The sequence below is a fragment of the Cyrtonyx montezumae genome, unplaced genomic scaffold (genome assembly GCF_038088225.1).
Source record: "Cyrtonyx montezumae isolate F1298 unplaced genomic scaffold, pur_monq_1.0 scaffold_2, whole genome shotgun sequence".
NCBI lineage: Eukaryota > Metazoa > Chordata > Aves > Galliformes > Odontophoridae > Cyrtonyx > Cyrtonyx montezumae.
The window spans coordinates 16,937,471-16,962,603 of record NW_027071936.1 but is presented as its reverse complement, the minus strand read 5'-3'; the positions used below and the strand labels follow the sequence as shown (position 1 = coordinate 16,962,603).

Genomic DNA, 25,133 nt, shown 5'->3' with positions numbered 1-25,133 from the left:
TTATGCTTTGTTGTATGAGTTCACAGTACTATTGTTACAGATGACAGACTCATAGTTAAAGAGCCCTATCCTATTCCTATTGGAGAAAATTTCCTGTGAATACATTAAACTTATATGCTCAGATCACTCTATCATCTGATTTGTTCTCTCAAACTATTCATACCAATAAGTGAAATTAAGCAAAATTATGTCCTATGTAGCACTGTAAATGTGAAACTCCTGTAAGTTACGTACTGATTAGTAATTACAAAGTAACAGTTCTCCTGAAATTAATGAGTTACCACATCAAACATTAATGTGCACATAGCTTGAATGCATACACAGTTCTGAGTTGATCCTCACGCAGATGAGATACTGTTCGGTTTAGTAACATCTGGGCAACACTATAGTAGCCATGTGACATTGTGCTATTGGGGCACTCCTCATAAAGAAAAGTACACAGGGTGTATACTCACTCTGTCTCCTTTAGGGCCTGCAGGGCCATGGGGACCAACTGGGCCATCTACACCCTGTGAAGGGAAGCCAAGAGGGTAAGAGAGAGGTCTGGATCTTTCAAGTCTTTAGCTTTAACAGCTGTCTTCTAGCCAAGAACTAACATGGAATCAGCCATCACCAGATGAAAATGTGGAGTTAGTTGTGCTGAGACCTGGGAAAACAAATCTGTTTGCCTTTCAAAACTCTACCTATATGTTCTCGCGTTACGAAGTAACCCATCTTTTCTCTATCTGGATCTGACTTTTTTCATGGAAGTCATTCAGAGATTTTAAAAAGTTACTGAAGGAATTTTGGGTAGTAGAAGTTGAAGGTTCAAATAATACTTACTTTTAAACGTTGCTTTTTGTTTGTTTGTTTTCATTATTAAATCTGAATTGTCCATGTTATGAGTGGGCACACTCCATTGTGGCAATCCATACCTCATTCATTTTATCACAGTGAGAAACAAGGAATGTAGTGTTTATTTTAAATCTAACAACCCCAGCACACATACTTCCATTTTACCGATTCCATGTTAGCACAAAGCAAGCGTGCTTTCCTACTTAAACCCAGATCCCTAACCTTAGTCAGGAAAGCAAGACCCCAACCAATACAGGCTATGCAGCAGTTAACCAACCAAATATCAAGATTTCTAAGGCTCAGAGCCTCGTTCTGCTGAGAATCCCGTTCTCTTTCCCCCACACTTTGCCCTAGGAGTCTGCTTGAAACCCCTGTGACAGAGCATGGAAGATGCCTGCGATGCGTGGCCTTCATTCCTCCGGGCTGTGTGTGCTGGGACGTACACAGCCTCAGTAATGCAGTGACATGGAAAGACAAGGGACTCACCCGGGGTCCTGGCTTTCCGTCTAAGCCAGATGCTCCCTGTAGGGTTAGGTGGAAGCATGGATGATGGGTGCAACACGGATGACAAGAACGTGAGATTAGTAAGTGGTGCTGATGAAGAAACATAATTCAAATGTACAGTACAAATTGTGACAGGGTTCTGGGATGGGTATCACATTACTACAGCGTGTTAGTTAAAAAAAAAAAAAAAAAATCACATAAAACATTGAGAGCCTGAACCGGTTCTGACATTAGTGAAGCACCACTGACCCACCCCTGCCTTCCCACCGCAGCACAAGTGCCCAGAATAAACCTGAAGTACTCCAAACACCAGAAGCTCGGGTGTTTTTAGCCTTAACATGCAAATATTTACCTCGTCATTTACTTGCTTGCTTTCTAATTTGTAAATAAGGACAATACTGAATACGCTACTATACAAAGCAAAACACAACAGCGTAAGCTAAGAGAGATAAGAAGTATTTGAGTGCATTATGTAGCTAACAAAGCCTGGACCCTGCCTGCAATGGCCCCATTCATTCCCAGCACGCAAGGCTCGGGGAACGAGCACGCTTCCTGCTCTCCCATCCCTCTCCCCGCTCCGCCAGGGGCTGCAGCACCAACGGGTCAGCATCCTTGGGGACGGGAGGACCTCTGCTGGGTCACCTGCGAATAGCAGGGGAAAGGACGGCTCGGCTGTGCCGGGCTGTTGGGGCTGCTGGAGCGCCTATGTTTACCTTGGGCACAGGGAATAACTTGGGCCAAAATAAAAATAAAAAATAAAAAGGAAACAAATAACCATAATAAAATGGGAGGGGGGAACAAACAAAAAAGCAAACAGTGATATAGCAGCGTTGAAGTACTTTAAAAAACAATAATAATAACCCCTAAAGCAATTTTAAACTTTGCTCAGTTAGACCTCTCCATTTTGCTGCTGAAGTACAAACAGAGGAAGAATAACTGATGGTGTGAGGGGTGAAGGGGAGATGCCCTTTTTCACACAAACACCACACAACACTTAAATAACAAAATGATGAATGTAATGGGGTTGGTGGCATCCTCATGACACTGAACGCTTTCAACTGACACGTAACAAAAAACCTGACAGCACTGGGTGTTACAGAGCACGACTCGGACGAACAAAAGCAGGCTGATGCTAGGCTCTACCATGGCTTATTCTATGTATGCTGTTGAGCAAACCAGAGTCATTCGTCGTAAGCAGAAAGAGAAGTTTGCAATTTGCACTGAAATTGGATAGATTTGGGATGTTTTACTTACTGGAAGACCAAGGGGCCCTCTGTCACCCTTTTGACCTTGTTCACCCTTCAATCCTTTAAGACCATTTAACCCTGGTTCACCCTAAATGTAAAAGTATAAATGCCAAATTTTTGGTGCTATAATGAGTGCTTAAGCTGGGATAGAAGAAGCCAGCCTCAGAAATGGCTGCAAATTCCAGTTTAAAACAAGGGCTCAAATTCAACCCTCTCAGCCTACAGTTTCAGACCTGGGCAAAGGTACTTGGGAGATATCAGCTTGACGTCTGAGTGAAAACACTGGGAACTTATAATCAACACATTCTCTTGCATTGTTTCATAATAATTTCCACCTTTAGTGATAGTGGTAGTCAGAATTATGCACACATCTCAGGGCTTCTGGGGATTTACTCAAATCCCACAGTCCACTCTATACAGATGATTCAAATAGAAAAAGAATCTTTCTGAAAATCAAGTTTCAAAACCAACGTCTTCTACAGTGGGATCTCCCGTTTTGGAAGGAATCAATATTTTTCCCTATGGCAAACTGGAATTTGCACCAAAATCTCATTTGAAGATATCTTGAACCTTTAAGCATATATAATTAAGCTCAAGCAAATTGAAAGCAGCATTATACAGCATCAAGCTGTTTTGGAGGCCCATAGTTTCTGTGCTCATACAGAGAGGCTTAAACAACATAAGAAATGGCACTTGTCTTGTGATTGTTAAATTATGCATAGGTCATTACATGAAACGCTACTAAGAGGATAATGGTGGGCTTGCAATTTCCAATAAATCATTCTCACATCACAAAAATCTACCCCAGCATGAGGGCTACCCAGTGTACAAAAAGGATATTGACTGGGTCTGTCTCTTTTGGGAAACAGAAATGTGTGTGTTTTTCATCCAGGCTGTTCCCTATGGCCTTGTTCCTACGCTTCTCTTTGATGTATTATGTTACTTTATATATCATACACATTTCAAATAAAATTCAGAGTAATATCTAGTCAGCTGCCTTAAGTAACTCCAGATATCTGCGCCCCTTTGGCACCCTAAGTAGCCATTTCATCATTCTTCTTCCATTTGACTCCACGTGACTTTCAGAGCTGTAGCACTGAAAATGCTGAAGTTTTGGAAACAGACCTGAGAAGTTTCACAAAAGCCCAGGTGTCGGGCCAAAGCCTGAAGTAAGGCAGGCCTGGTGTGTAGATGGAACAGACCTGACTTCAAAAAATAACTGATGATTCTAGATTCTTCTGCCAAGGTGACACAGATAGTCTCCTAACAGGTCAAGCCTGTAAAGATCTTCTCACAGTTTAAAACAAACCATACCAAAAACTAATTTAAAGAACTCCTCATCTTATATTTCTTTTGGAAAGGCGCATGTGATTAGGGAACTGTAATGATTAAAAGGTTAATTCCTGATAGCAGCACAGGCCCTAAGAATGTTGCTAGGGTCCCTACAATGCATCTTCATGTACCATGCCATAGAAGGTGCTCAGAAGATCTGCCTCATTAAGGATTGTAGGTTGGAAAACACAAAAATACACTAATGGGCTTGTTGCAGGGAACTTGTGCAGTGCATGAAGGAACTGGTCAGCAAAGGACATGACACCAAAGAAAGTGAAAGCCACTCATACTGGAAGTAGGAGGGGCAAGAGAACATAAAGGAAGAGGGACTTGTTTGACTTCATCTCCTGAACGCTTCTATGTTCAGAAGTAATTTCAGTTGCAGTAGGGATGGAAACTTGCCCACAACCAGGAAACAAAATAATTTAGTGCCACAGCACAGAGGTCAATACAAAAATTGGTTTCAGCCAGTGCTCAGGAGGAATACTAACCAGAAGCAATCAGAGAAAATTTAAATTCTTTTAAGCTATCTATCATTACTAAAATCTGCTTTAAGGTTTAAGAATATCAGAAACATATATTGAATGAGACATCAGACAAAACATAGCTGCATGCATTAAAGAACAAAGAATGACACTTCACAGACATCAAGGAGACAACTATTCAAGACAGTCATTAATTTACCTTTGGGCCAGGCAGGCCATGAGGTCCCTGAAAATAAAGATACCATGTTCAATTACAAGAATATACCGCAAGTTTTTAGAAGAGCTTGCTGCTCTATACAGGTGAAAGTTGCATCTGTTCTTTTATCCTTGCAAATGAAATGCAGCTGCCAATAAAGCAACTGTAAACACCTGATTTACAGAATAAAGAATAAACCAGACCACTAAAGTGTTTACACAAGCATAGGCAGGTACAATTTGTTTCTCACTTCCTATGTACTTTAAGAAAAAGTCCTACATTTGCCCCCCCCTCTCACTGTCCTATACTCTCACAGAATTCTATTAATCAGGCATTAAAATAAGAAGTAGGTTCAAGCACTTCCCAGTCCATTCTCTTCTTCCCAAGCTTACCATAGGGCCTGGAGGACCATGTGGCCCTGGAGGTCCAGGAGGTCCTATGATCTATGGATAAGAAAAAAAAAAAGACATTAAATCATGCACAGTGAAGAATTCCCCCACAAATGCCAAAACTCAAATTGATCTTTCTTCTGCTGTTAAGCACTTAGAAACATAGCAGTGCAATGGTACACAATGACAGCATATCTAGAAAAGGGTTTTAGAAATGAGAATTACTTTTAACTTGAAAGACAGTGTACCTGAAGTGTGGAATTGCTTGTGCTGTGCGGCAACACTCCTGTCTCTGAATCTTGCTCCTAAGATACATTTTAGAACAGTATGGGGCAAAAAACCATGCCTAAAGTAAGCAGTACTGAGCAGACATGCTCAAATCGTTTCATGGGATATGCTCCTTAGCTGTCTCTGTAATATGTAATCTACAGGAGCAGAAAAAGCCAAAGATGCTGTGCAATTCTTTCCCAATAATAATGAATGGATAAAAGATACTCAATAATTCAAACTTATTCAAGACTGCCTTTTTTTCTCTCAGTTTATTCTGCTTAGCCCAAGAATTCCTTATACCAAGAATTCTCTGAAGTCACTAACAGAGGTAACCAGGTTGCTCAGGCGTGCAGTGTATGTTTATTTTGTGCTGTTTTTCTGCATTCCTAATTAATCCATAGAAGAGAATTTTGTGATGATATTTACAGTTCAGTGTCACCTCTCTCCCTGAGTTTTACCCCAAAGGGCCATTACTGTAGCCTGTGTGGAGGCAGTAAGGATGCTAATTCATGTCTCCAGACTGATGCTCAGCTCCTCACCAACACAGACTGTTGGTGATGACAGTAGTGAGAACAAAACAAGCTTTCAGACATGGAGAGATTCCACCATCTGTGAAGTCTCCTGAAAATGAAAAGCTTTTTTTTTTAAATGAGAAATCAAGTAGAGTAAGGTGAATGAGCTAGCAAATTGATTTGTGACAAATTAACAAATGTAACAAAAGACTCATACACTGAAGAGACGGTGAGCGCTCAGTGTCCTGTGATGACAAACTTCTTTCATTTCTCAGAGCTTTTGTACCAAATACCCAGAGCATGTCACCATAAACAAGGGGAGCTTACTGTACTCTGATTACATTTGTCCTTAGAAAAAGTTATTGAGTGTTTTTGGTTTTATTATTTTTTCTTAATGATTTTACAATGCTTTGAAAATCAGGACGATGTCTGGTCCTGAAAAACTTTCAAATGTGGATAATATTATTTACAAGTGAATAGGTACAGAGTAACAACACATTTTCATTTGTGTATTAATTCTGCCAGAATTATGCAGAAAATCATGCAGGATTCATGTAGAAAATTAGGTGCAAATATCTGCAGGATTGGAACTTCCTCCCCTAATTATTTTATATCAAGAATATCTTTATTTTGTGTCACACAAGGGGCATTAGGTAGAAACTGGCAGATGGGAAGTTTCATACTAACAAAAGGAAGACCTTCTTTATTGTGAGAATTACAGAGCACAGAAACAAACTGTGCAGAGAGGCTGTAGAGTCTCCTCTGGAGATATTCAAGACCCATGTGGATGCCTACCTGTGCAATCTATTGTGGGTACACGCTTTAGCAGGGGGTTGGACTCGATGATCTCTTGAGATCCCTTCCAACCCCTACGATTCTATGATTCCTGACATCTCTGAAGCCAGTCTAGTCTGCTTTAATAGACTTTCATAGATCCCCAGAATACAGAGTTGGAATATATGGACGCCTACCTGTGCAACCTGGTGTAGGGAACCTGCTTTGGCAGGGGGTTGGACACAATGTTTTCTTCAGGTCCCTTTCAACCCCTATGATTCTATGATTTGGTTGTGGTTGTTTTTATTGGTATCACCTCTTCTTATTATTTTGCATAGCACATATCGCTGATTGTTTAGAGAGACAGAACTCTGGACTGCTGTTTATGATGATAGAGTAGAACTGAAAATATCTAAATCTGTAGCATTTCTTAAACAGCATTTAGCTGTTTTCAAAAGGCCATGGGCTACAGCTAAATGTTGAACAAAAATAGTGTGAAAGTTCAAGCGTAGAAATCATCAAGAACGTCTAGAAAGATAAACTGTGAATATGAACTGTTCTTGAGAATTAAAGGCTAGAGAACCATTGCTGGACTACTACATCCACTGCAACAGCACTGAGACTTACTGAAGGGCCTTGGGCACCAGGCAAACCAGCATCTCCTTTTTCACCTTTCATTCCATTGGCTCCCTATAAAAACATTAAAAACAGCATTTGTAAATATTTTCAGTCTCATTAGTAATCCATCTAAGAACGATAATTTGTTTGTAAATAATTATCATTTTATGACAATAACTATACAACACATATAATGGAATTCATTATTATTACTGTTTTTATTTCAGTGCCACTTCAATAATAGCTGTTAATAAATACAAAGGCATTCTTTTATGTTATCAGCTACCAATTGTGGGCTGATATTTTTGAGAACACCTTAAGTTGGCATTCTGTTCAGGACAGATTTCACTATAGATACATTTTGGGAATTGTTTCTATTTTTACAGAGATTTTCCACTTCTACATATAGGAATAATACACCTCATGAATACCTATGTATTTTCTCTCCCTCCCAATTTAAAGTTCCCGACAATTCAACTGAGATTCTTGACAAGCATTCAAAACACTTCCTTTCCCCCTAAACTTTACCAAGTCTCCATTTCCTCACATTATATTATACACTAAAAGAGAGATGCAAATCTGATCAGTATGCCAACTAATTTCTCTCTTTCCAGAGAGAAAATATTTTTTTTGACCACAATATTATGTAGCAGTATTTTGTTTGACCATAAATAGAACGAAAAGTTCTGACAATGTTTCATTTTCTCCTAGGACAGAAGCAGAACAGTCTCAGAGCAGTTTTCCCCTTCGCCACTTATCAGCACCGTTGGAAATTTCTGATAGAGAGAGAGATTAAAAATATATTAATTTAAGCCAAAATTGATTCATACTCACTGGCAAGCCAGGTAGTCCAATTCCTCCCTTTTCTCCATGCATTCCAGGTTCACCCATATCTCCTTTTGATCCTTTAGGGCCCTAAAATATTTATTTATTTAGCAAGTTGTTTGGAGGAACAGAACACTAGCTTTGATCCTAACAAGCAGAGTAAGCTGTGCTATGGACTGACCTTCATTATTAACATTGAGAATCACAGCCATTACGTGACCACAGAAACACAGTAATTATCATATGAATATGAAATCTAAGCTGCAACTTGAGATCACAGAAATAATTCTCTGAAATAACCCATGGTTGCTAACAAAATCTGCACTAAGTGGTTTACCTGTTCCCCATCAACTCCAGGAATTCCTGGGGATCCCGGTTCACCCTGTAAAAGGTAAGATGGAATTCAATTATTATGCCCTAATTATTCCAGATATCCATGGGAAAAGCAGCGCTAAATTTATTAAACTAATCAATAATGTTTGAAATCAATACATAATTAACAACAACAAAAATAGAGAACACTGTATATATATACTATAGTTGTATGTATACATGTATGTATATATTTGTATGAACAAATAGCTCAGCCAAAGAGGACAGTTCATAAACTTTGAGTTACATACAGATCAGAAAGAAAAAGTAAAAGAAAGAAAGAAAAAAAGAAGAAACCCCAGAAGACTGGGGAAGAAAACTTGTTCCAGTGGGAACAAGTCTGTTACTGGAATAAATAGGGAATCAGGCCTTGATAAATGTAGGATTGACAGAGACCTCATGTTTTCTTTCCTTGACAAATATAAATCAGTGGGGAAGGAGTTCACATTCACTACACTGCCCTGTGCACTGATCCCTGTATAGGATCCAAGGGAGTAAGATGGGGATAGATCATAATATTGACAACAAACTCCTGTAAGGTTGACTTCTGCTTTATGTCATTAGTTTTGAACAGGAATGAACATCCAGATGACGGAAGACACTCTCGTCTCCACATCAACTCCTCTATGTTTTATACTCTTGTCTGCAGAAATCCCTGTGCTGTGTAGAACCTAATGCAGAAATCTACTCTTGCACGCTTAAAACTCTGTGTCTCCATTATCATTTTTCGTACAGAATAACAATTCTGGTATTTTAAATTTCTCAAAACAACTAACACATTAAATGGGATGAATTGCCACATGATACCATGGATGAAGCCTGAACTTCAAATGCTTGGCACTATTTTTGAAGAAACATGTATCTACTCCTGGAAGAGCTTAATGTCACTGGCAGAAGATACGATATATTCAGTATTTAAGAAGTGGGATAATTATGTCAACTAATTTAAAACCAATATAAGCATTGCAGTACTTGCAACACTTCTTCCTTTTTCTTTTTTTTTTTTTAAGTATAGGCAAATTTATTAAATTTTATAGAACAGCACAGCATATGGTATTAATTGTCTCTGTGTGGGCTGCTCACTAATAGCTCTGGTACTATGCACAACCTCAACAGGTGGGGTTAGCAGCAGCCCTGGATTTGCAGCTAGGATGCTGCCCAGACATGTATGTTACAATTTTTACATAAATTGGAAAATACCGTGCTTCATTGGGTGGGCACATTGGTGGGTTGTCCATGGGTGGGCTGCACTGACATGCACTTGTGGCCAAGCTCAGGCTGCTTCCCACCCAGCCAGAAGCAATGCACAGGAATGACTGTCTGCTGGTGCAGCTACTGTGTGAACACAGAGAGCACTCTCTGCATTAGAAGTCCTAGGGATCAGCCTCAGTGTAGATCCACAGGGAAGATGCTTCCACTCTGGTTTGGTACCAGATAATTTTGCCAGCTAACTGAGCACCTGTGCATGGCAAGAAAACAAAGCACCATTTCTGGAAAGCTATATTTCAATTTGCTGGAGTGAAAAGTTGGAAGCATGCTGTACTCAATATAATTTCAGGTAAAGATACTTTACAGGAGAGATCCAGGTACGAGTGCATTGAGTAAACTAGAAAATATCTCTACTTCTAAAGGACAGTGGGCAAAATAAGGAAGATCACCTTTGGACCTTGCAGCCCTTGGGGTCCCGGTGGTCCTGGTGGTCCCTAAAAAGAAACATATCCATATGTAAAATTTTAAAAGAAATTACTGCAGGACTTGCCTTGTAAACACAAGTTGAATGTTAAGATAGGTACCTGAACAACTTGGGTTAGATTTTTTGAACAAAGGGAACCAAGACCTGCTATGAACAAGTTGTTCATCTGTGACAACTCTCAGCAAACAGATGGGTACCAGTAAAAACAACGTTAAAATAGCAGAGCATTTCCCCTGCTGCTCCCATTGATGAAATGGCAAAGCTCCCCTTAGCAGCAGTGAAATCAAAATTCACCTCAGCTGCACTTGCCATCATTGATGTCCTACTCTAAAGCACTCCATGGTGAGAAGAAACCTCCTACTGATTGCAAAGAAGATTCCACTAAAAGATGCTAAGCATCTCTGGGGATATGCGGTGCTTCAGGAAATTGCTAGAGAGCAAGTTGCAACTATTCCTTTTGCTTCTACCAAAGGTTGCAGATGCAGTTTCAGGAATTAAAATATTGAGCTGGATGTTATACAGTCAGTGTAGGTTTGTTTTAATAAAGGAAAAAAACAAACAGACAAAAAAACCACCTCTCCATTAATGAGAGATAGAAATCTACAAAGAAGAACTCAGGACAAAAATAAAAATAAAATAATTTGCCTATACCAAGTTTGTTGCTTTAGTAGAAGACTGAATCAGCAATATTATGAGCATTTCCTAGCTGGTGTCAGTACCCTCAGAGATTGTGATGGGCATGATTTTGTCCCATGGGAATTGGCTGGAGTACAAGGCATTGGAATTAGCAGTTCTCTGCACGTGCCGGGCATAGGTGCTGAAAAATTCATATGCTTCTAAGATCTGATAAGGCAGGACCAGAAAACTGCCTGTACTGGGGGCTTTGTACTTATCTTGACTTATAGTTAATTAAGCTGGGCCTTTTCCAGAAAATAATTTGCATCTGATCTGAAAGCTCCCACATGAAGTTTCTTCCCAAACCAATTTAAAAGAACCATCCTTCTGCCTTGAAATATAAGGTGGATAATTGAAAATCATTTGGTATTAAAATCCTATTTCTTCTTCCTGCTGGACTCCTGAGCAGACACACACACATACATTAGAACATACATCAAGAAGCCTGAAGCAGCTAATCCGCCTAGATATGTATCTGCAGAAATACTGTGTTCTCTATTTTACCACACTCTTAAATTAACTGAAGCTTTGCCATTAATTCATCAGGAGCAGAACTGGTTCCACTATTGCAGGACTTTTGACAATGTATTCTCTGGTGAGGGAGCACTGAGCAAGTAAGTGCATGGGATTGTGAGCTTGGTCAACACCCAGTGAAGACATATCCTGAACTGGCAGAATGACAAACATGTTATGACATAAAGGAGACATTCTACTACACACAGCAAATCATGCAATTGGAATTACCGTGACGGTGAGGGTGGCAATCCTCTGTTGGCAAAATGCATTAAAAAGAGACAACATTACCAAAAATGAACAAGGGTATAAATTATTCTGCTTGCAACAATTAGTATCTCTGCTAAACTTATGCTGCACGTGGGGATACTCCACATCTCCAAAAATAAGAGTGAAAGCACTGTTATTCTTAACTCCCAGTGTTGCACTGTTTGGCTTCTAGGGCAATCAGGATGTAACATAGGTGAAGACTGTAGTTTCTTGTAAATTTCAAGTGAATGAGTAAGTGATGATTATCTAGTAAAGACACAGTAAAAGCCTTCAAAAGATTTATAAAAACAAAGAAAAATGAGATGAGTCGTCTCAGGATGATTAAAAGATTTGCCCCATGCTTTGGGATCTCTGCAAGTTTTGCACCAAGGTTTAACTAACAAATACAATTCCCTCAGTGGAAGTGCAACATAGATTTTCATATGGAAACTAAGAAGCTCAAAAATAAAGCTTGTTTCTAAATCTGAAAATGTGATCCACAAGAACAGTGATACATACTTTGAATTCTGCTTTAAATGTTTAGAAAAAGACTTATTAATTACTATTAATACTTTTATGAATTTATAGCTTGATCTGCTACTGTTTTTTTTTTTTTTTGACAAATAAGAATCTAAACCAAGTGAAAAAGTGTTTGAAAGTAATTAAAATACTTTTCTATGTTTTTAAACAAAATAAACACCCCCAATCCTGATGCCTCTCTTTGCTTTTCTATTAACTGTGAAGAACCTTCAGGCATATATGGAAGAAGGAGCATTTATCTTTTAAATCTTTCCCTATGTGCAAATGGATGTTTGCAAGTCCTCTGTTTTTAAGTTCTAAAAGAATCATTATTTGTCATGAAAATTGGAGCCTGCTCGATACGAAGTACATAAAAAAGAAAAAAAAAAAAGAAAAATATCCTCTAACAGATGACTTTAATAGAATCATATATTTTGCATTATAACACACTTATGGAAATAAAGATTTTTTAAATCTGAAAAATTCAGTTTATGTGGACATGAAATCATAAAATAACCATTGCAAATGAATGCTAGCATGATCACACTGACAGGATCATTTTCATCAGAACATTCAGATTTCAGTATCTAAAGTGTCTGATCTTCTAGCTCCTAGAAAAGTTAAACTCCTGCAGCTACTGCCTTTTGCCTTAGGAAATTCTGCAGAGCAGTCCTGAAGAGAAATTCTGATAGAGATGCATTTTGTATTCGGTACTACAAGTGAAAGCTGCATGCACACAGCAGGGCTCTTGCTCAAACTATGATGATAATTTTAAGATCACTATTTCCAGTGCCAATGGACTCAGATGTCTCATTCTGCACTGACACAGGAAATTGAGCAGTAGGCACAAGGCAGAGTAACTAAATTATCCTAAAGCTTCTGGCCTGCTTGATGATTTTTTGCTAAAATAAAAAATTTTAGGAGATTGAGGGAGGGGTGCTTGCCATCTGAAAGCCCTGAGCTGGATTTGTCAAGGATATGGTCAACTGATCCTGTGTAATCTTACTTACACCATTCTTGAACAGACGTTCCCATCGATATCAATTATTTGTTGCCCTGGATCAGGAGGTGATGACATTTGAAATGATTTACAAAAGGAAAAAGGCCTCCTAATCTGTTTCAACCACTGCAGTGGGCTTTAGTCCCTTATTAAGGCCTCTTTATATGCTGCAGCTTTTCTGAGGTGTTCTCACACAGCACTTGAGAGTAACACTGATCATAGAATCACAGAATTGTAGGGGTGAAAAGGGACCTTTAGAGACCATTTAGTCCAACCCTCTTGCCAAAGCAGGCTTCCTGATGCTAGAGTGAAGATATAAAGACAGCATATAGGAGACATGGGGGCTAAAGCCCCTGGTAAATCTGTGCCTGATAACATACTGCATTACTTTCAAGCTACTTCAGGCATCCAACACCGAGGTTGATTTAAAAGGCTGAAAATTGTGTGTTTGAATTCTCTTAGGAGTGAAGCAAATGAGATGGGTATAATGCAGAGCCTCAGAACATGCCTATGTGGACTCCCCCACAGATGCCACTCACAATGAGAGTGGCTTTAGATTCAAAAACATACAGGCTTTTAGATTTTTACTAAAGGCGGTGAGATCTTTTATTTTCAAAGGAGTCTTGAAAAGCACATGACTCGCCAGACAGCTATCCACTCCCACTGAGTAAACACAAGAAAAAGAGTTCACTGGATTCAGTGAGAAAATGATCAGAAGCACAATGAGCCAAGTTCTGTCTTCAGCTGCACATAAGCAAATCCATTCATTTTGGTGGAGTTGTACTGCACAGAATTTGCATCTGACTACACTGCAATGTAAATCACCTTGACTGCAATGACACATGTCACCTAGTTACTTTGCTTTCATGCAAACACTCATTCATTCTTTTTGCAACCCCAATTTAATCCTCCATACTTTTGTGCATACCTGTCAAAACAGGTTTTCTAGAAAAGAACAAATGTTAAGATTGGTGCTCTGTCTATTTAACATACTCAAGTTGCTGATTGAATCCACAGCCTTCTAATGGAACCACATGTGTTACGGTTTCCAAGTCTCAAATATTCTGCTCTTTGCATTTTATAGGAAGAGGAGAAGGGAAAAGAGAAAAAAAAAAAAAAGAAATGTCAACATTTTAGCTATTGAACTGAAAAGCAGATGCTTCTGTTGAACTTATGTATGTGGTTTATTGCATGAATTCAGCACTAATCCCCACACAGCAGTGAATCAGCTTTATTCTCATCAGATGATGTCAATACGCTCTGTGGGAAATGCAACTAATTCACTCAGCTAAATTGTATCAAGGAAACAGTTTTTCTCACACCAAATAGCAAGTCTGGTTTCCAAATATAGAAAGACATTCCTAATCAATAAACTCAGAAAATCTTTAGGGAAAAAAAGTGTTCTCATGGTTTATGCAGAAGGGAAATACAATGACGTCAAACTGCTTTCTTGCCAGACCAGGCTAAACTATTCCAGCCTTGTTAGCTTTACATACCTGAAGAGCTTCATGAATATTGCCATTATAATCAATTATCTCTGTAGCACCTTGATCACCCTTCTGTCCAGGTGGCCCCTGTAACAATAACGTAACAATTTCATAACAGTTTTTGAGACATCTGCCAGAGACTACTCTAGACACTTATTTACCGATTAATGCTTCAATTCCAAAGCAGCCTAATCAAGTTTTGTTTTATTTCCAACACACTACCACATCCAGAAAACTTAGCATTAAACTCACTACTATATTTAAAGGATTATTTAATGTTTTTTTCAATAAACAAGCAAATCACTAAGTGAAATGTGCTACAGTGGAAATGCAAATAAATAAAACCACTGCACTTAAACACTGAAGCAGTTCCAATACAACAGTTTTGTGATGGCTACGAGCAGTGTCTGAACATGGCATGTAACATCCTATCCAGGAACAGGAGATGAGCAGGAGACAGTTTCAAGTAGTAGTAAGGACTGTTACTCATATCAAAGGCCAGTTCATAACACAATTTGCACCAGTCAAGTGATCAATTTCATTAGATTAACTGGAATTGCTGTCACAACTTCAATTCACAGCTGAGACTGAATGTAAGAGTGCAAAGAGTTGAAATGAGCAGTAGACTTACTCGTGGACCTGAAGATCCCATGTCACCTCTGTCACCTGTATCACCCTAGGTAAAAGGAATATTTGAGAACAGATATGCCATCTGACAGTGTATTAGGTAATTAATCTCTTAAACATTTTCTCCTTAATGACCCAGTTAAACAAACAGGCTTCTCGTTATTAATAGAATGTGTATCTTAGTTACAGCAGAAATTCCTTAAACATCTGTATAGTGATGGGGTCAACAATGATGTATTTGGTTCTATGTAAGTTGCTACAATGAGCTGTATTGGGTTGGAATAAAATATACCAAAGACTCAATGCAAGAGAGATTATCAATTACGTAACAAACACAGCTTCTCTATTCTTTATAGCACTGTTATCAAAAGCTTCAAGAAAATACTGAGGTCTGAAAACACTTAGTAACTTCCATTTCTTTCATTGACTGTGACTACACTAAGTTGCTGAACTTCCTTGCTCCAAGTTCTTACCTCACCTGCAGATACAAGATTACTTTCACCATTAGAGTCCCTTTACTCCCTTACTATGGCAGGCTTAAGATCCTGGCTATTAGTAATATGTTTCAAGCGATGGAGGGAATTTCAAACATGTTTACTTTCATAACTCATCATCTAATGACTGATTCTTTTTGCTTCAGAGTCATAGAAAGCTCTTCAATTTTTATATTACTCAAAATGAATGTGGCAAAGAACTGCTACTGCTGTTGAAATCTATATAACATTGGTACAAGATAGGGAAGAATGATTAATTCAATACTAACAGGATAAAAAACATAAAACAGAAAACATTCATGGGGGTAATGAAAGAATATAGAGAGGAGGCTGGTGGCAGTGTTGCCTTGGCAGTATCTGATGAAACTGTCACTGGAGTGGTGGAAAAAAATCCTGACTACTAGGTTGACTTCTGTGACCCAGATCTTCAAAACAGTTAAGCCTTTTTGATAAAATGAGAAGTAAAAGAGATATCTCTATCTCTCTGGTGCACTTGGGAAGTGCCCAGAAACTAGAGGCAGCAGAATCTGATTTACTCTTCTGCTCCTACTCTGATGCATTAATCTCCTCATCAGCTCCCACACTTACTAATTTCCTTTTTGGCAGGAATGGGTGAAGTAAAGGCACAATTACTTAATCATAACCTTCAGCACACATAGTGGCTGTTATTTAAGGACCTTTCTTTCAAGTATCACAACCAGTATCCTATTAGCCTACAACACTGTCTTGATATTTTTATTCTGACAGTAAACTGAAGAACCACCTAAACAAATCTGATTTAATTTTGATTTGACCCCATAATATAACATGGAGGATTCGAGGGAACACAGTATTTGCGAAGTATATGAAATATTTTTAAAACCATGTATTTTCTTTACATAGAACCCACTATACCTACATAGAGACAAATGGATGGAGGGATTGATAAGTCAATAGAACTAAAAAAAAAAACACCCCACCACACCAAACGAAGAAAAACAAATCGCTTTGCATAAAATAGGTAAAACAGTAATGTAACCCACAAAAGTGGTTTATGCAGGACTTACTGGCCAGCATAACTCATCTGGGAGTCTTTGAAATACCACTGATTCCTACCCCACCAAGTTTGGTTCCTCAAAATAATTGCAAAAAACAGCTGAATATCCACAGGCACAGTCAGGAGATGTTTTGTGGAATGTGAGAACTAACTCACATCAGTTATGTAGAGAGAAACCAAGTGGCATGACAAAAAAAAAGAGCTGATTGGAATAGATGTTATAATAAAAATGAAAACAGAATTGTAGCAATTGAAAAACACAAGATTCAGTTCTAAATAGCTGAAGTTGGAAATCAGAATGTTTCATTGATAAATAACACTGCAGAATCTCCTACAGCTTCCTTTAAAGAGATATGTGAATTTTCTGTGAAATGTTAGAACCTATTTACTGTAAAATCAGTGTGTTAATCACTCCACTAAAGACAGTTGCTTTGTTGAAATTTATTTTTTTTTTTACTACTGACCTTTGACCCTTTGGGGCCTCTAGATCCAGGTTCACCTGTTTTTCCCTGTTTGAGGGAAGACGGCAGATGGAGAGGAGAAAAATGATAATGGAATAAATAGAATGGAAGCATAGAGAGAAAGAAATTAGTAGTGACTAATTACACTACAGAACAGCAAAATCATTTAATTTTCTATGATCAAGATCATGAGTCTGTAAAGACCTGGATTTTAATAGCACCCAGAGTAATATAATCTTTAACACCAACATGCAAAGGCCACAGACTCCATCCTTCCAAAGAAAAATTAGTATTGGCATTAGTAATGAGCAGACATCATTAAAACCAGTTTATGGGAATGATCTATGTCATTTCACAACTTCTGAAAAATGTTAGTCAAATAGTAGAGAAGATATTTAACTATCCTTAAATAAGGAGATTAAATTAAGTGTTATAACAACTTCTATTCCCAGTAATTCAGAGAAATACGAACTAGCTTGCCAAGTACAAAATCTGCCTTAGCAATTTCAAGATGTATGAGGACAGGAGAAACAGCATGCAAAATGGATTTTCTCTGCAATCAGTAACTACAATGATCAGAAAGTTCAAACTTTGAAAGCGACCAAGTTTTCTTTTTTTTTCTTCTTCTTTTTTTTTTTTTTTAAGCTGAAAAAAAATGTGTTACAGGGGTTATAGTAGCAAAAAACACTCCAGCATGAAATCAGACTGACCTTTGGTCCTGGAAGTCCAGTTTCACCTCGCTCACCCTTCCCCGGAGGGCCTGCCTCTCCTCTGTCACCCTGTGGAAGCAGGCATACATATATCACAAAACACTGGGCAATTTTTAGCATGCAACCATGTCAGTGACATGAGAGAAACCAAAACTCAGAAGAAAGCATCTTTGACCTCATCTGAAACATGCAATGGGTTGGGGAACTCTCCGTTGAGTAAACACAGTGTACTCCAAATGCAAAATAAATAAATAAATAAATAAATTTAAAATTCTATTCTCAATTTATATAGGACCCTATAAAGATATTTTCTTCCTTACCATGAAAGAAGTGGAAGGAAGATTCCTGAACTATGAGATTTAACAAAGATTATTCGTAGGACTGGACTCACAATATGCTAACTTCTCCACAGAGCAGCTAAAAAACCCATATGCAGTACAAAAATACCTGTAGTTAATTCCACTGTAATTTCCAGTCTGGTATGTGTAATCAGAGTTCTAATATCTGCAGAAACTTCTAAGTTTCTTGCTAAAAAAGTTATGAAAACATAGTTTCTTCATACAGGCATATTCTGCTTCTTGAACAAGTGACTTTTGGGATGCTGACATTAAACAAAGGCAAGGAATAAGCTTAAATTATGAATAGATAAAGTGCCTGTCTTCACATTGTTTGAGGGCATCACTGCAAAATGCATTTCATTGCATTGGTCCATGAAACACAACACATTTCCAGACACTATTGATTCTATATTTTAACCTAAACTTTCTGTCCGTTTACAAAAATGGATTCTGACCATTTTATGACAATTATTCATTCGTGGCTAAAAGATCTTCACACACCATTAGCACAATCTCTGCTAATAAAATTGATCTTATCTTCAGCCCCAAGGGCTTTATATCAGAGCACTGGGCAATTGCCCTTACCTTTGTTCCTGGTAGCCCTGGCAGCCCAGGTTCTCCTTGTGGACCAATGAAACCTGGTTCACCCTTGAAAAGTGCAGCAAGAAAAGTATTTAAGGTTATTTAGCAGTATGCAGTTACAGTAACACTAGTTACTTTTGGATAGTATTTTCCCTGTACCACCAGCACATCCTGCTGTGATGCAAGAGTTACATAAAAATACTTTTAAATTTAAGCAACTTCCATCACTATAAATTCTTATAGCAAGCCATCACACAGCATATAAATGCAAATGAAACAGAAGGTGTCACACATTGTTTTTTTATGAGGTTAAGGATCATTCGTTTCAGTCACGTTTTATGTGGCAGTGAGTGGATGGGCAGACGGGGTGAGGATATGATAACGTAATGACAAACAGAGGCCAGATGGTACTGTTGCGATGCATCTTCATGAGAGTCAGTTAGCTACATCATTGCAAAAAAGCAGATCAAAAGTATAATGCATCAGCACGGCACTCTCCCTTCTCATGCTGACAGGTAAGTACTTCAGTTGTCCACATCCAGACAACTTCTCTGGCTGTGAACAGGTGGGAGAGAGCCACAGCTCCTTGTTCTCTCACTGTTCTGGTCTCTTTCTGCCCATTAGTTTGAACAAACACAGCAGACAAATAGCAGCAGTCAAGCTGAGTTGCAGCACATGCAGCATTAAGCAGAGAAGTAAATATTTGGTTTGTTGCTTTTTATTTTTAACCTATCGCCACGGCTGAAGAGAAACTGTGAGATGTGAAGAAGCCATATGTTTTCCATAACAAGTTCTCCTGAACAAGGTTTCCTGCTATCATTTTCTACTTTTCACATAAATTTGAATCAAGGATATTTACCCATAAGCTATTGTAAATTTTAAAAATCAGTAGTATAACACAGTTAATATAGATTTGAACAATATCGCTAAACTTGATGATCAAAAATTAGCCATCAAATGCTTCTTTAAATAGCTAAGATGAGAGAAGTATCATAATCCTGCACTGATTTAATTACTGACAGCATATGGAGATGATAAACAGAAGCAGTTGGATAACACTTCACCTCTTTGCCTGCACAGAAATATGGACGTGGTGCAGTGAGTGAGCAAGTTAGCAAGTGTTCTTGTATATTCATCTGTGCTCTCATGAACAGTCTATCATTAGCAGTTCCATCATTAACAAAGAAGGTCTCTAGAAAGTATATAACTGGAGAAATTTTTCATGCGGCCATACTGAAGGCCACAGCAAGCATTCTGTGACTTCAATTTAGAAGATCAAAAAAATTCAAAGATACACCAAGACTAAATAGCACATTTTCTAACTTGAAGTTCCATCTGGCAGTGGTTCAAAATTGACAAAAACAAAGGAATAAACTACGACAAACGAGTCCCAGAGAAGGGCATTTAGCTGTCATGTAGGAAAAATAACCCACAACAGTTTACTTAATTCTTGGTAACAGTGCACACCAACAAGAGCAGCATTAGATTGCACGTGTAGATGGAAACACTTTTATGTCAGTAAATGGACAACTGTGGAACTTCAATCATTTATTTTATAATGAGGAGTCACTCAGTGGCCCATGGTTGTTTTAATACGGACTTTACCAGGGCTAATTGATGACTTCAGGCAGAAGAAACATGCAGTAGATCTGCAGTTCAGTCTTTTCAGTGGTAAGGCTTAAAGTCATTCTCAGGTTGATGCACAGAGACAAGAAAAAGTCTTTGCAAACGCAAGTGGAAACGGATAATGGAGGAAGCTGCTGGCTTGATTAGCATAAATGGAGTACAGATCTTACACAATGTGGAGCTTTAAAAGATTATCAAATGTGGAATGGAATAACTAGCATGGCAGAAAAGATAGAACCTAACTGGCGGAGTAGCAGCTCTGCTGAGGAAAACTTAGGGGTGACAATGAATGCCGAGTTGAACACGATCCTTCAGACTGTTCTTATCACACAAAACAAAACCATGGTATGTAGTATTTGACTACATTAAGAAAAACATGCGACTCTCCTATACAATTCTGGTAAGGATAAGTAGGTTAAAAGACAGCTGTGCCCTGCCATCCTAGCTAGAAAAACAACCTGTTTGGATGATTGAAACTAAGCAGTATCCTCTCCACTATCTCAAATCTTATGTGTAACCACAACATAAGGTGTAAAACAAAGCACACAGGCACACTTCTGTGCCATTCCCAGCCAGTGGAGATAATGTCTGCACCAGCTTTGTCTCCAGCATTCCTATCTCCATTTTTCAGGAGAGAAAAGTTTACAATAGAAACAGTCTCCATTCAACCATCCAGCTGTACCCTGCAATTTGTTCTACAGATGCTGCCAGCCTTCTGCTTTATGTTATTATACTGATTTTGGCTGGGATAGTTAATTCTCATAACTTCATTTTGTATTTGTGACGAAAACAATGCTGATATTTCAAGGTGTCATGCAGCACCAAGGCCTCCTTTAATTCTCACAGCCCAGACAACATGGATGCTGGAGTGGCAAAAGGAGCTGAGAGGAAACAGAGCCAGGAGAGCTGACCCAAATTACCAAAATGATATTCCATACCTTACGGCAATAAAATGGCAGGCAAAGTTGACTGAGGCTGCCATTATATGGAGGCTGACTGAGCACTGGTCAGCTGATGTTGAGGAACTGGGTTTATACTTTCCATCACTTGTTTTTCTTGGCTTTGTTTTTGTTCCCTTTTCAAACCACCTCAACGTGTCATTTCCCTCACTTCTATCCTTCCAGTTTATTTTCTCATGCTGCCGTGGGGAGTGAGCAAATAGCTGACGCCCAGCTGCCTGCCAGGCTTGACACACAACAACCCTCTGTGCCATACACACCACAGAAAGAAAGAGAATCTATCAAGCTTAGCCCTGCAAGTGATGTGTGAAATGTAAGGGAAACAGCTTCCTCTCAGTAAGGTACGCTGATGTCCTTGTAATAGAAAAGCTAGGGAGAGACCGTTCTGATTAGTCCATCATACAGAAATAGTGTTAGATCCACAGAGGAATGTGGTTGGAAATCAAGGACTAAGGGTTTTTGTTTTAAACACGCGGTAGTCGTGATTTAGTTGGCCCCTAGATACAAGAAAGCAAGAGTAAAGGCCTGCTGTGGCTGCTCTCTGATGCTATTTCATTGATGCTTTGGGATCTCCTGACCTCAAGACTTGCATAAGCAAGAATCACCTCTAAACAACTGTGAAACACTGAAAGGAGTGCAAGAAATCAGAGTAATCATGTTTGTAACGCTTTTCCAAACACCTCACTCTGGTTTCTCACAATCAAGACAAAGGTCTATCTGATGAGAATCTACCACAAGCCACTTTGCCTGCTAAAGCAGAGACAGGGAACGGGTCATCTGGAAAGAGGAAAGTTAAGCAGGTAGCTTGTGAAAAGAGAGTACAGAACTCCCTCACTTGAGATACAGTTTACAAACTGTATAAAAAGCCATCAGCAAATGATGACTCCCCATGCATTTTAGTTAAACCCTTTGGCATAATTACAAAATAAAAGCTTAGAAACCACCACGTAGCAAAGGAAGTCAGCAATGTCAATCTCAGCATTTAAACTCCATTTACTGTTAGGGCTTGGAGCAATCTGCATCAATCATACAATAGAGGCAATGTGCTATTAAATAAATCAACAAGCTTAAGAGTTACTTCCATTTCACAGGAGCAATTTGTTATCATTTAGAAACAATCCCTAATGGCCTGAGATGCTAACGTTCTAATAGATGAAGGGACGACCTCTGTGTGTGTTCACTTTTACCCTCAGACATTTGTCAAATGTAGGAATACCAGTGGGTCAGAGAGCAAATGAGATGCTGCTTCTCACAAACTCTGCTGATGGTAATTTTCACATCTAATCATAAAATGTGTGAAGAGAAAAGGGCTGTATAATTGCATGTTGTACACCTAAAGTTATGTGAGCTCTATTAGAGCTAGAAGTAAAAAAATCCTTGTAATTTACTTCAGAGGACAGTCTGTTTTTTTGTTTTATTTGTTTTGGGTTTTTTTTTTTTTTTTGACTAGACATATTAATTACTGGTTGTTTCATGAGGATCAAAGCTTCTACGGGCTGAGGCAGAGGCTAGCTTTGATATTAGAGGTTAACTCTAAGACACACTGTTCACTATCACTGTCTTAATTTTTATAGAACCTGTAATTGGCTAAAACTTGAACTTTTGTACAAGAAAGGTACAACAACTACAATTCCACTTGCCATGCTAACTGCTTCTTTAAATGCCACTAGCTTGACAACAGCGTTTATAAACAACATAATACTGCACTCAGCCTCCACTACACAGCTGAGACACACAGCGATGCTATTATTTGCAACTTTGTTCTGACAGGCCTCATCTACTTTCAGTGCCTGAAATGCAAGGCTATATACTGACATAGATGTGTAGGTAATGTGCTTCCACACACAGCTCAGCGGCAGGTAGGAGCTTCCAAATTCCTTCCTGTAGGTTCAAGCATTCTCTAGATGCTCCCAGCATCTTGTAATGGGCATAGCCAGCAAACTCCTCATGAACCTCAGGCCCTGGGAGAGCCCAAGCTGTTCCTTCTGGTCAAAGCAGACATGCACACGTCCCCATTTTACTCACTGAAGAGACCAAAGTGTGCTCATCTTAAATTTCCTGAAGTCTTTAAAGCAAAGGTGCAATGATCTAGCAGCTGACCGAGTTGTACTTGCTTACACCTAACCTACATCTGCTTAATATGTCCCAGGGCAGCAATGCCTCAAAAACTCAGCCTGCAGTTCAGAGAATGGCACCTTATACTTTCTCAATGTTAAGGGCATTAGAGGGATTTTACATATAGCCTCAAGACCATGGGAATTTTGATCTCAGGAGGACTCCAGTATTCAGTTCATAAGAAGGAAGTGAGCAAGGTAAAAGGAAACCTGATAAAAACTAACCCCACTTTATGAAGTCTTTGTTAAGGCTTTTCAAATCTGCTCAGAACTGGCTCCAGAAATGGCCAGCTAAACATGTTGTCTGGCTCACTCAGCACATTTGAAACAGTATCTTTACACCTAAATCTGTTCTTAAACTTAGAAAAATAACTCTGGTTTTGAATTTCCAAATGCATGTTCAGCCTTTATGATTCATTTAAAGAAGTAAAATATACTACCTCAAAACCTGTCCAAAACCACGAAGCTTCACAACTAACCCTACTTTGTATGACATTTGTTGCTTTTTAGTGAGCTGTTTTTAAGTTCTGCCTGCTTGCAACATATGCTGCTTTGGAAAGGTGCTAAAAGAATAACTCTGCAGTAATAATTCTGATTAACTCTGCATGCATGAGTCATATGAAACTTTTCTTACTTAAAGGCTAATTATAATTCAAGTCAGCATGGTACCTATTTTTGAGGATCAGAATAAAAACACTTCCTGTAATAAGCATTTCATTTTTAATTCTTTGCAATGACTGATCTGCTAAATTATTAAAGGTCTGATCCCAAATGATTTCCTTTAGGAGAACAGTTAGATTATGAGTCCAAGAGTTTTATCTTGCTACTTTTAAAATGTAAAGAACTTTACTGCATGCACTCATTTCTGACCACATAAAATAATATACTTGAGAAACATTATATATTGCTGTGTTTTTCTTATGACTAATGAAATACTTTACAAATACAACAGAATACTGGGCTCTCAGGTTATTCAGTTGCATTCAAAATTTGGATTTAGATTGATTTATGTAAGCACAAAGAAAAATTCAAGTTATAAAAAAAGAGACTGGGAAATAGATCTTTACAAGCTCAGTCTTTCAACTAACACTATCTTCAGGGCAAGCAGCATCCTGTATTTCAGTTACTTATCCTTTAGCCTCTTCCAGGAAAGAAAATGAGAGCTTTCATGATTTGGGGGATATAGTTTATGACAGATTAATAAGAACTGCATATATCTGAAGGAACACCCAGCTAAATCCTTCTGACACATGCATAACATCCAATGTTAATGATGTTTTCATTTTCTGGCCTTGATTCTCAATAGTCTGGAAAATTACATATCTACCCTGAGCAAGTGATTACTGCCATGGCATATGGAAACCAGACAGGCAGGAATGGATGAACAAAGCTAGATATGTAACTACACAAGTATAGATACTTGTTTATATACTACCATTCTGGAAATGGAATTCTGAGATCTACTTCTGAAAACCTACTTCTAAAACTTAGCTGTCTAAATGTAGATATTAAATCTCATTTTTTAGATTAGCTTCTGTTTTCAGCCAAAGCAAGTATCATAATATTTTACTTTTTGGTAATTTATCAGTACTACACAGAAATTTTTTTTTCTTACTTGGACTACCCACTTTTGAGAACATTTTGAGTGAGGGATGATAGATTAGAAATTAGTTAAGACTTGAATATTCCAAT

The 25,133-nt window shown here is 38.4% G+C and overlaps 1 protein-coding gene across 1 annotated transcript in view; it reads right to left on the bottom strand.

The window, feature by feature from the left end:
* COL25A1 (collagen type XXV alpha 1 chain) overlaps positions 1-25,133 on the bottom strand; it is a 284,645-nt gene that overhangs the window by 15,400 nt on the left and 244,112 nt on the right. The window contains exons 19-31 of the mRNA XM_065736495.1: positions 18,746-18,808; positions 17,823-17,891; positions 17,116-17,160; positions 15,126-15,170; positions 14,504-14,581; positions 11,471-11,494; positions 10,017-10,061; positions 8,324-8,368; positions 7,996-8,076; positions 7,171-7,233; positions 4,991-5,041; positions 4,602-4,628; positions 456-509 (exon numbers count right to left, since the gene is read on the bottom strand). Of these exons, the coding sequence (XP_065592567.1) occupies positions 456-509; positions 4,602-4,628; positions 4,991-5,041; positions 7,171-7,233; positions 7,996-8,076; positions 8,324-8,368; positions 10,017-10,061; positions 11,471-11,494; positions 14,504-14,581; positions 15,126-15,170; positions 17,116-17,160; positions 17,823-17,891; positions 18,746-18,808 (690 nt within the window). The remainder of the gene's footprint in view (positions 1-455; positions 510-4,601; positions 4,629-4,990; positions 5,042-7,170; positions 7,234-7,995; positions 8,077-8,323; positions 8,369-10,016; positions 10,062-11,470; positions 11,495-14,503; positions 14,582-15,125; positions 15,171-17,115; positions 17,161-17,822; positions 17,892-18,745; positions 18,809-25,133) is intronic.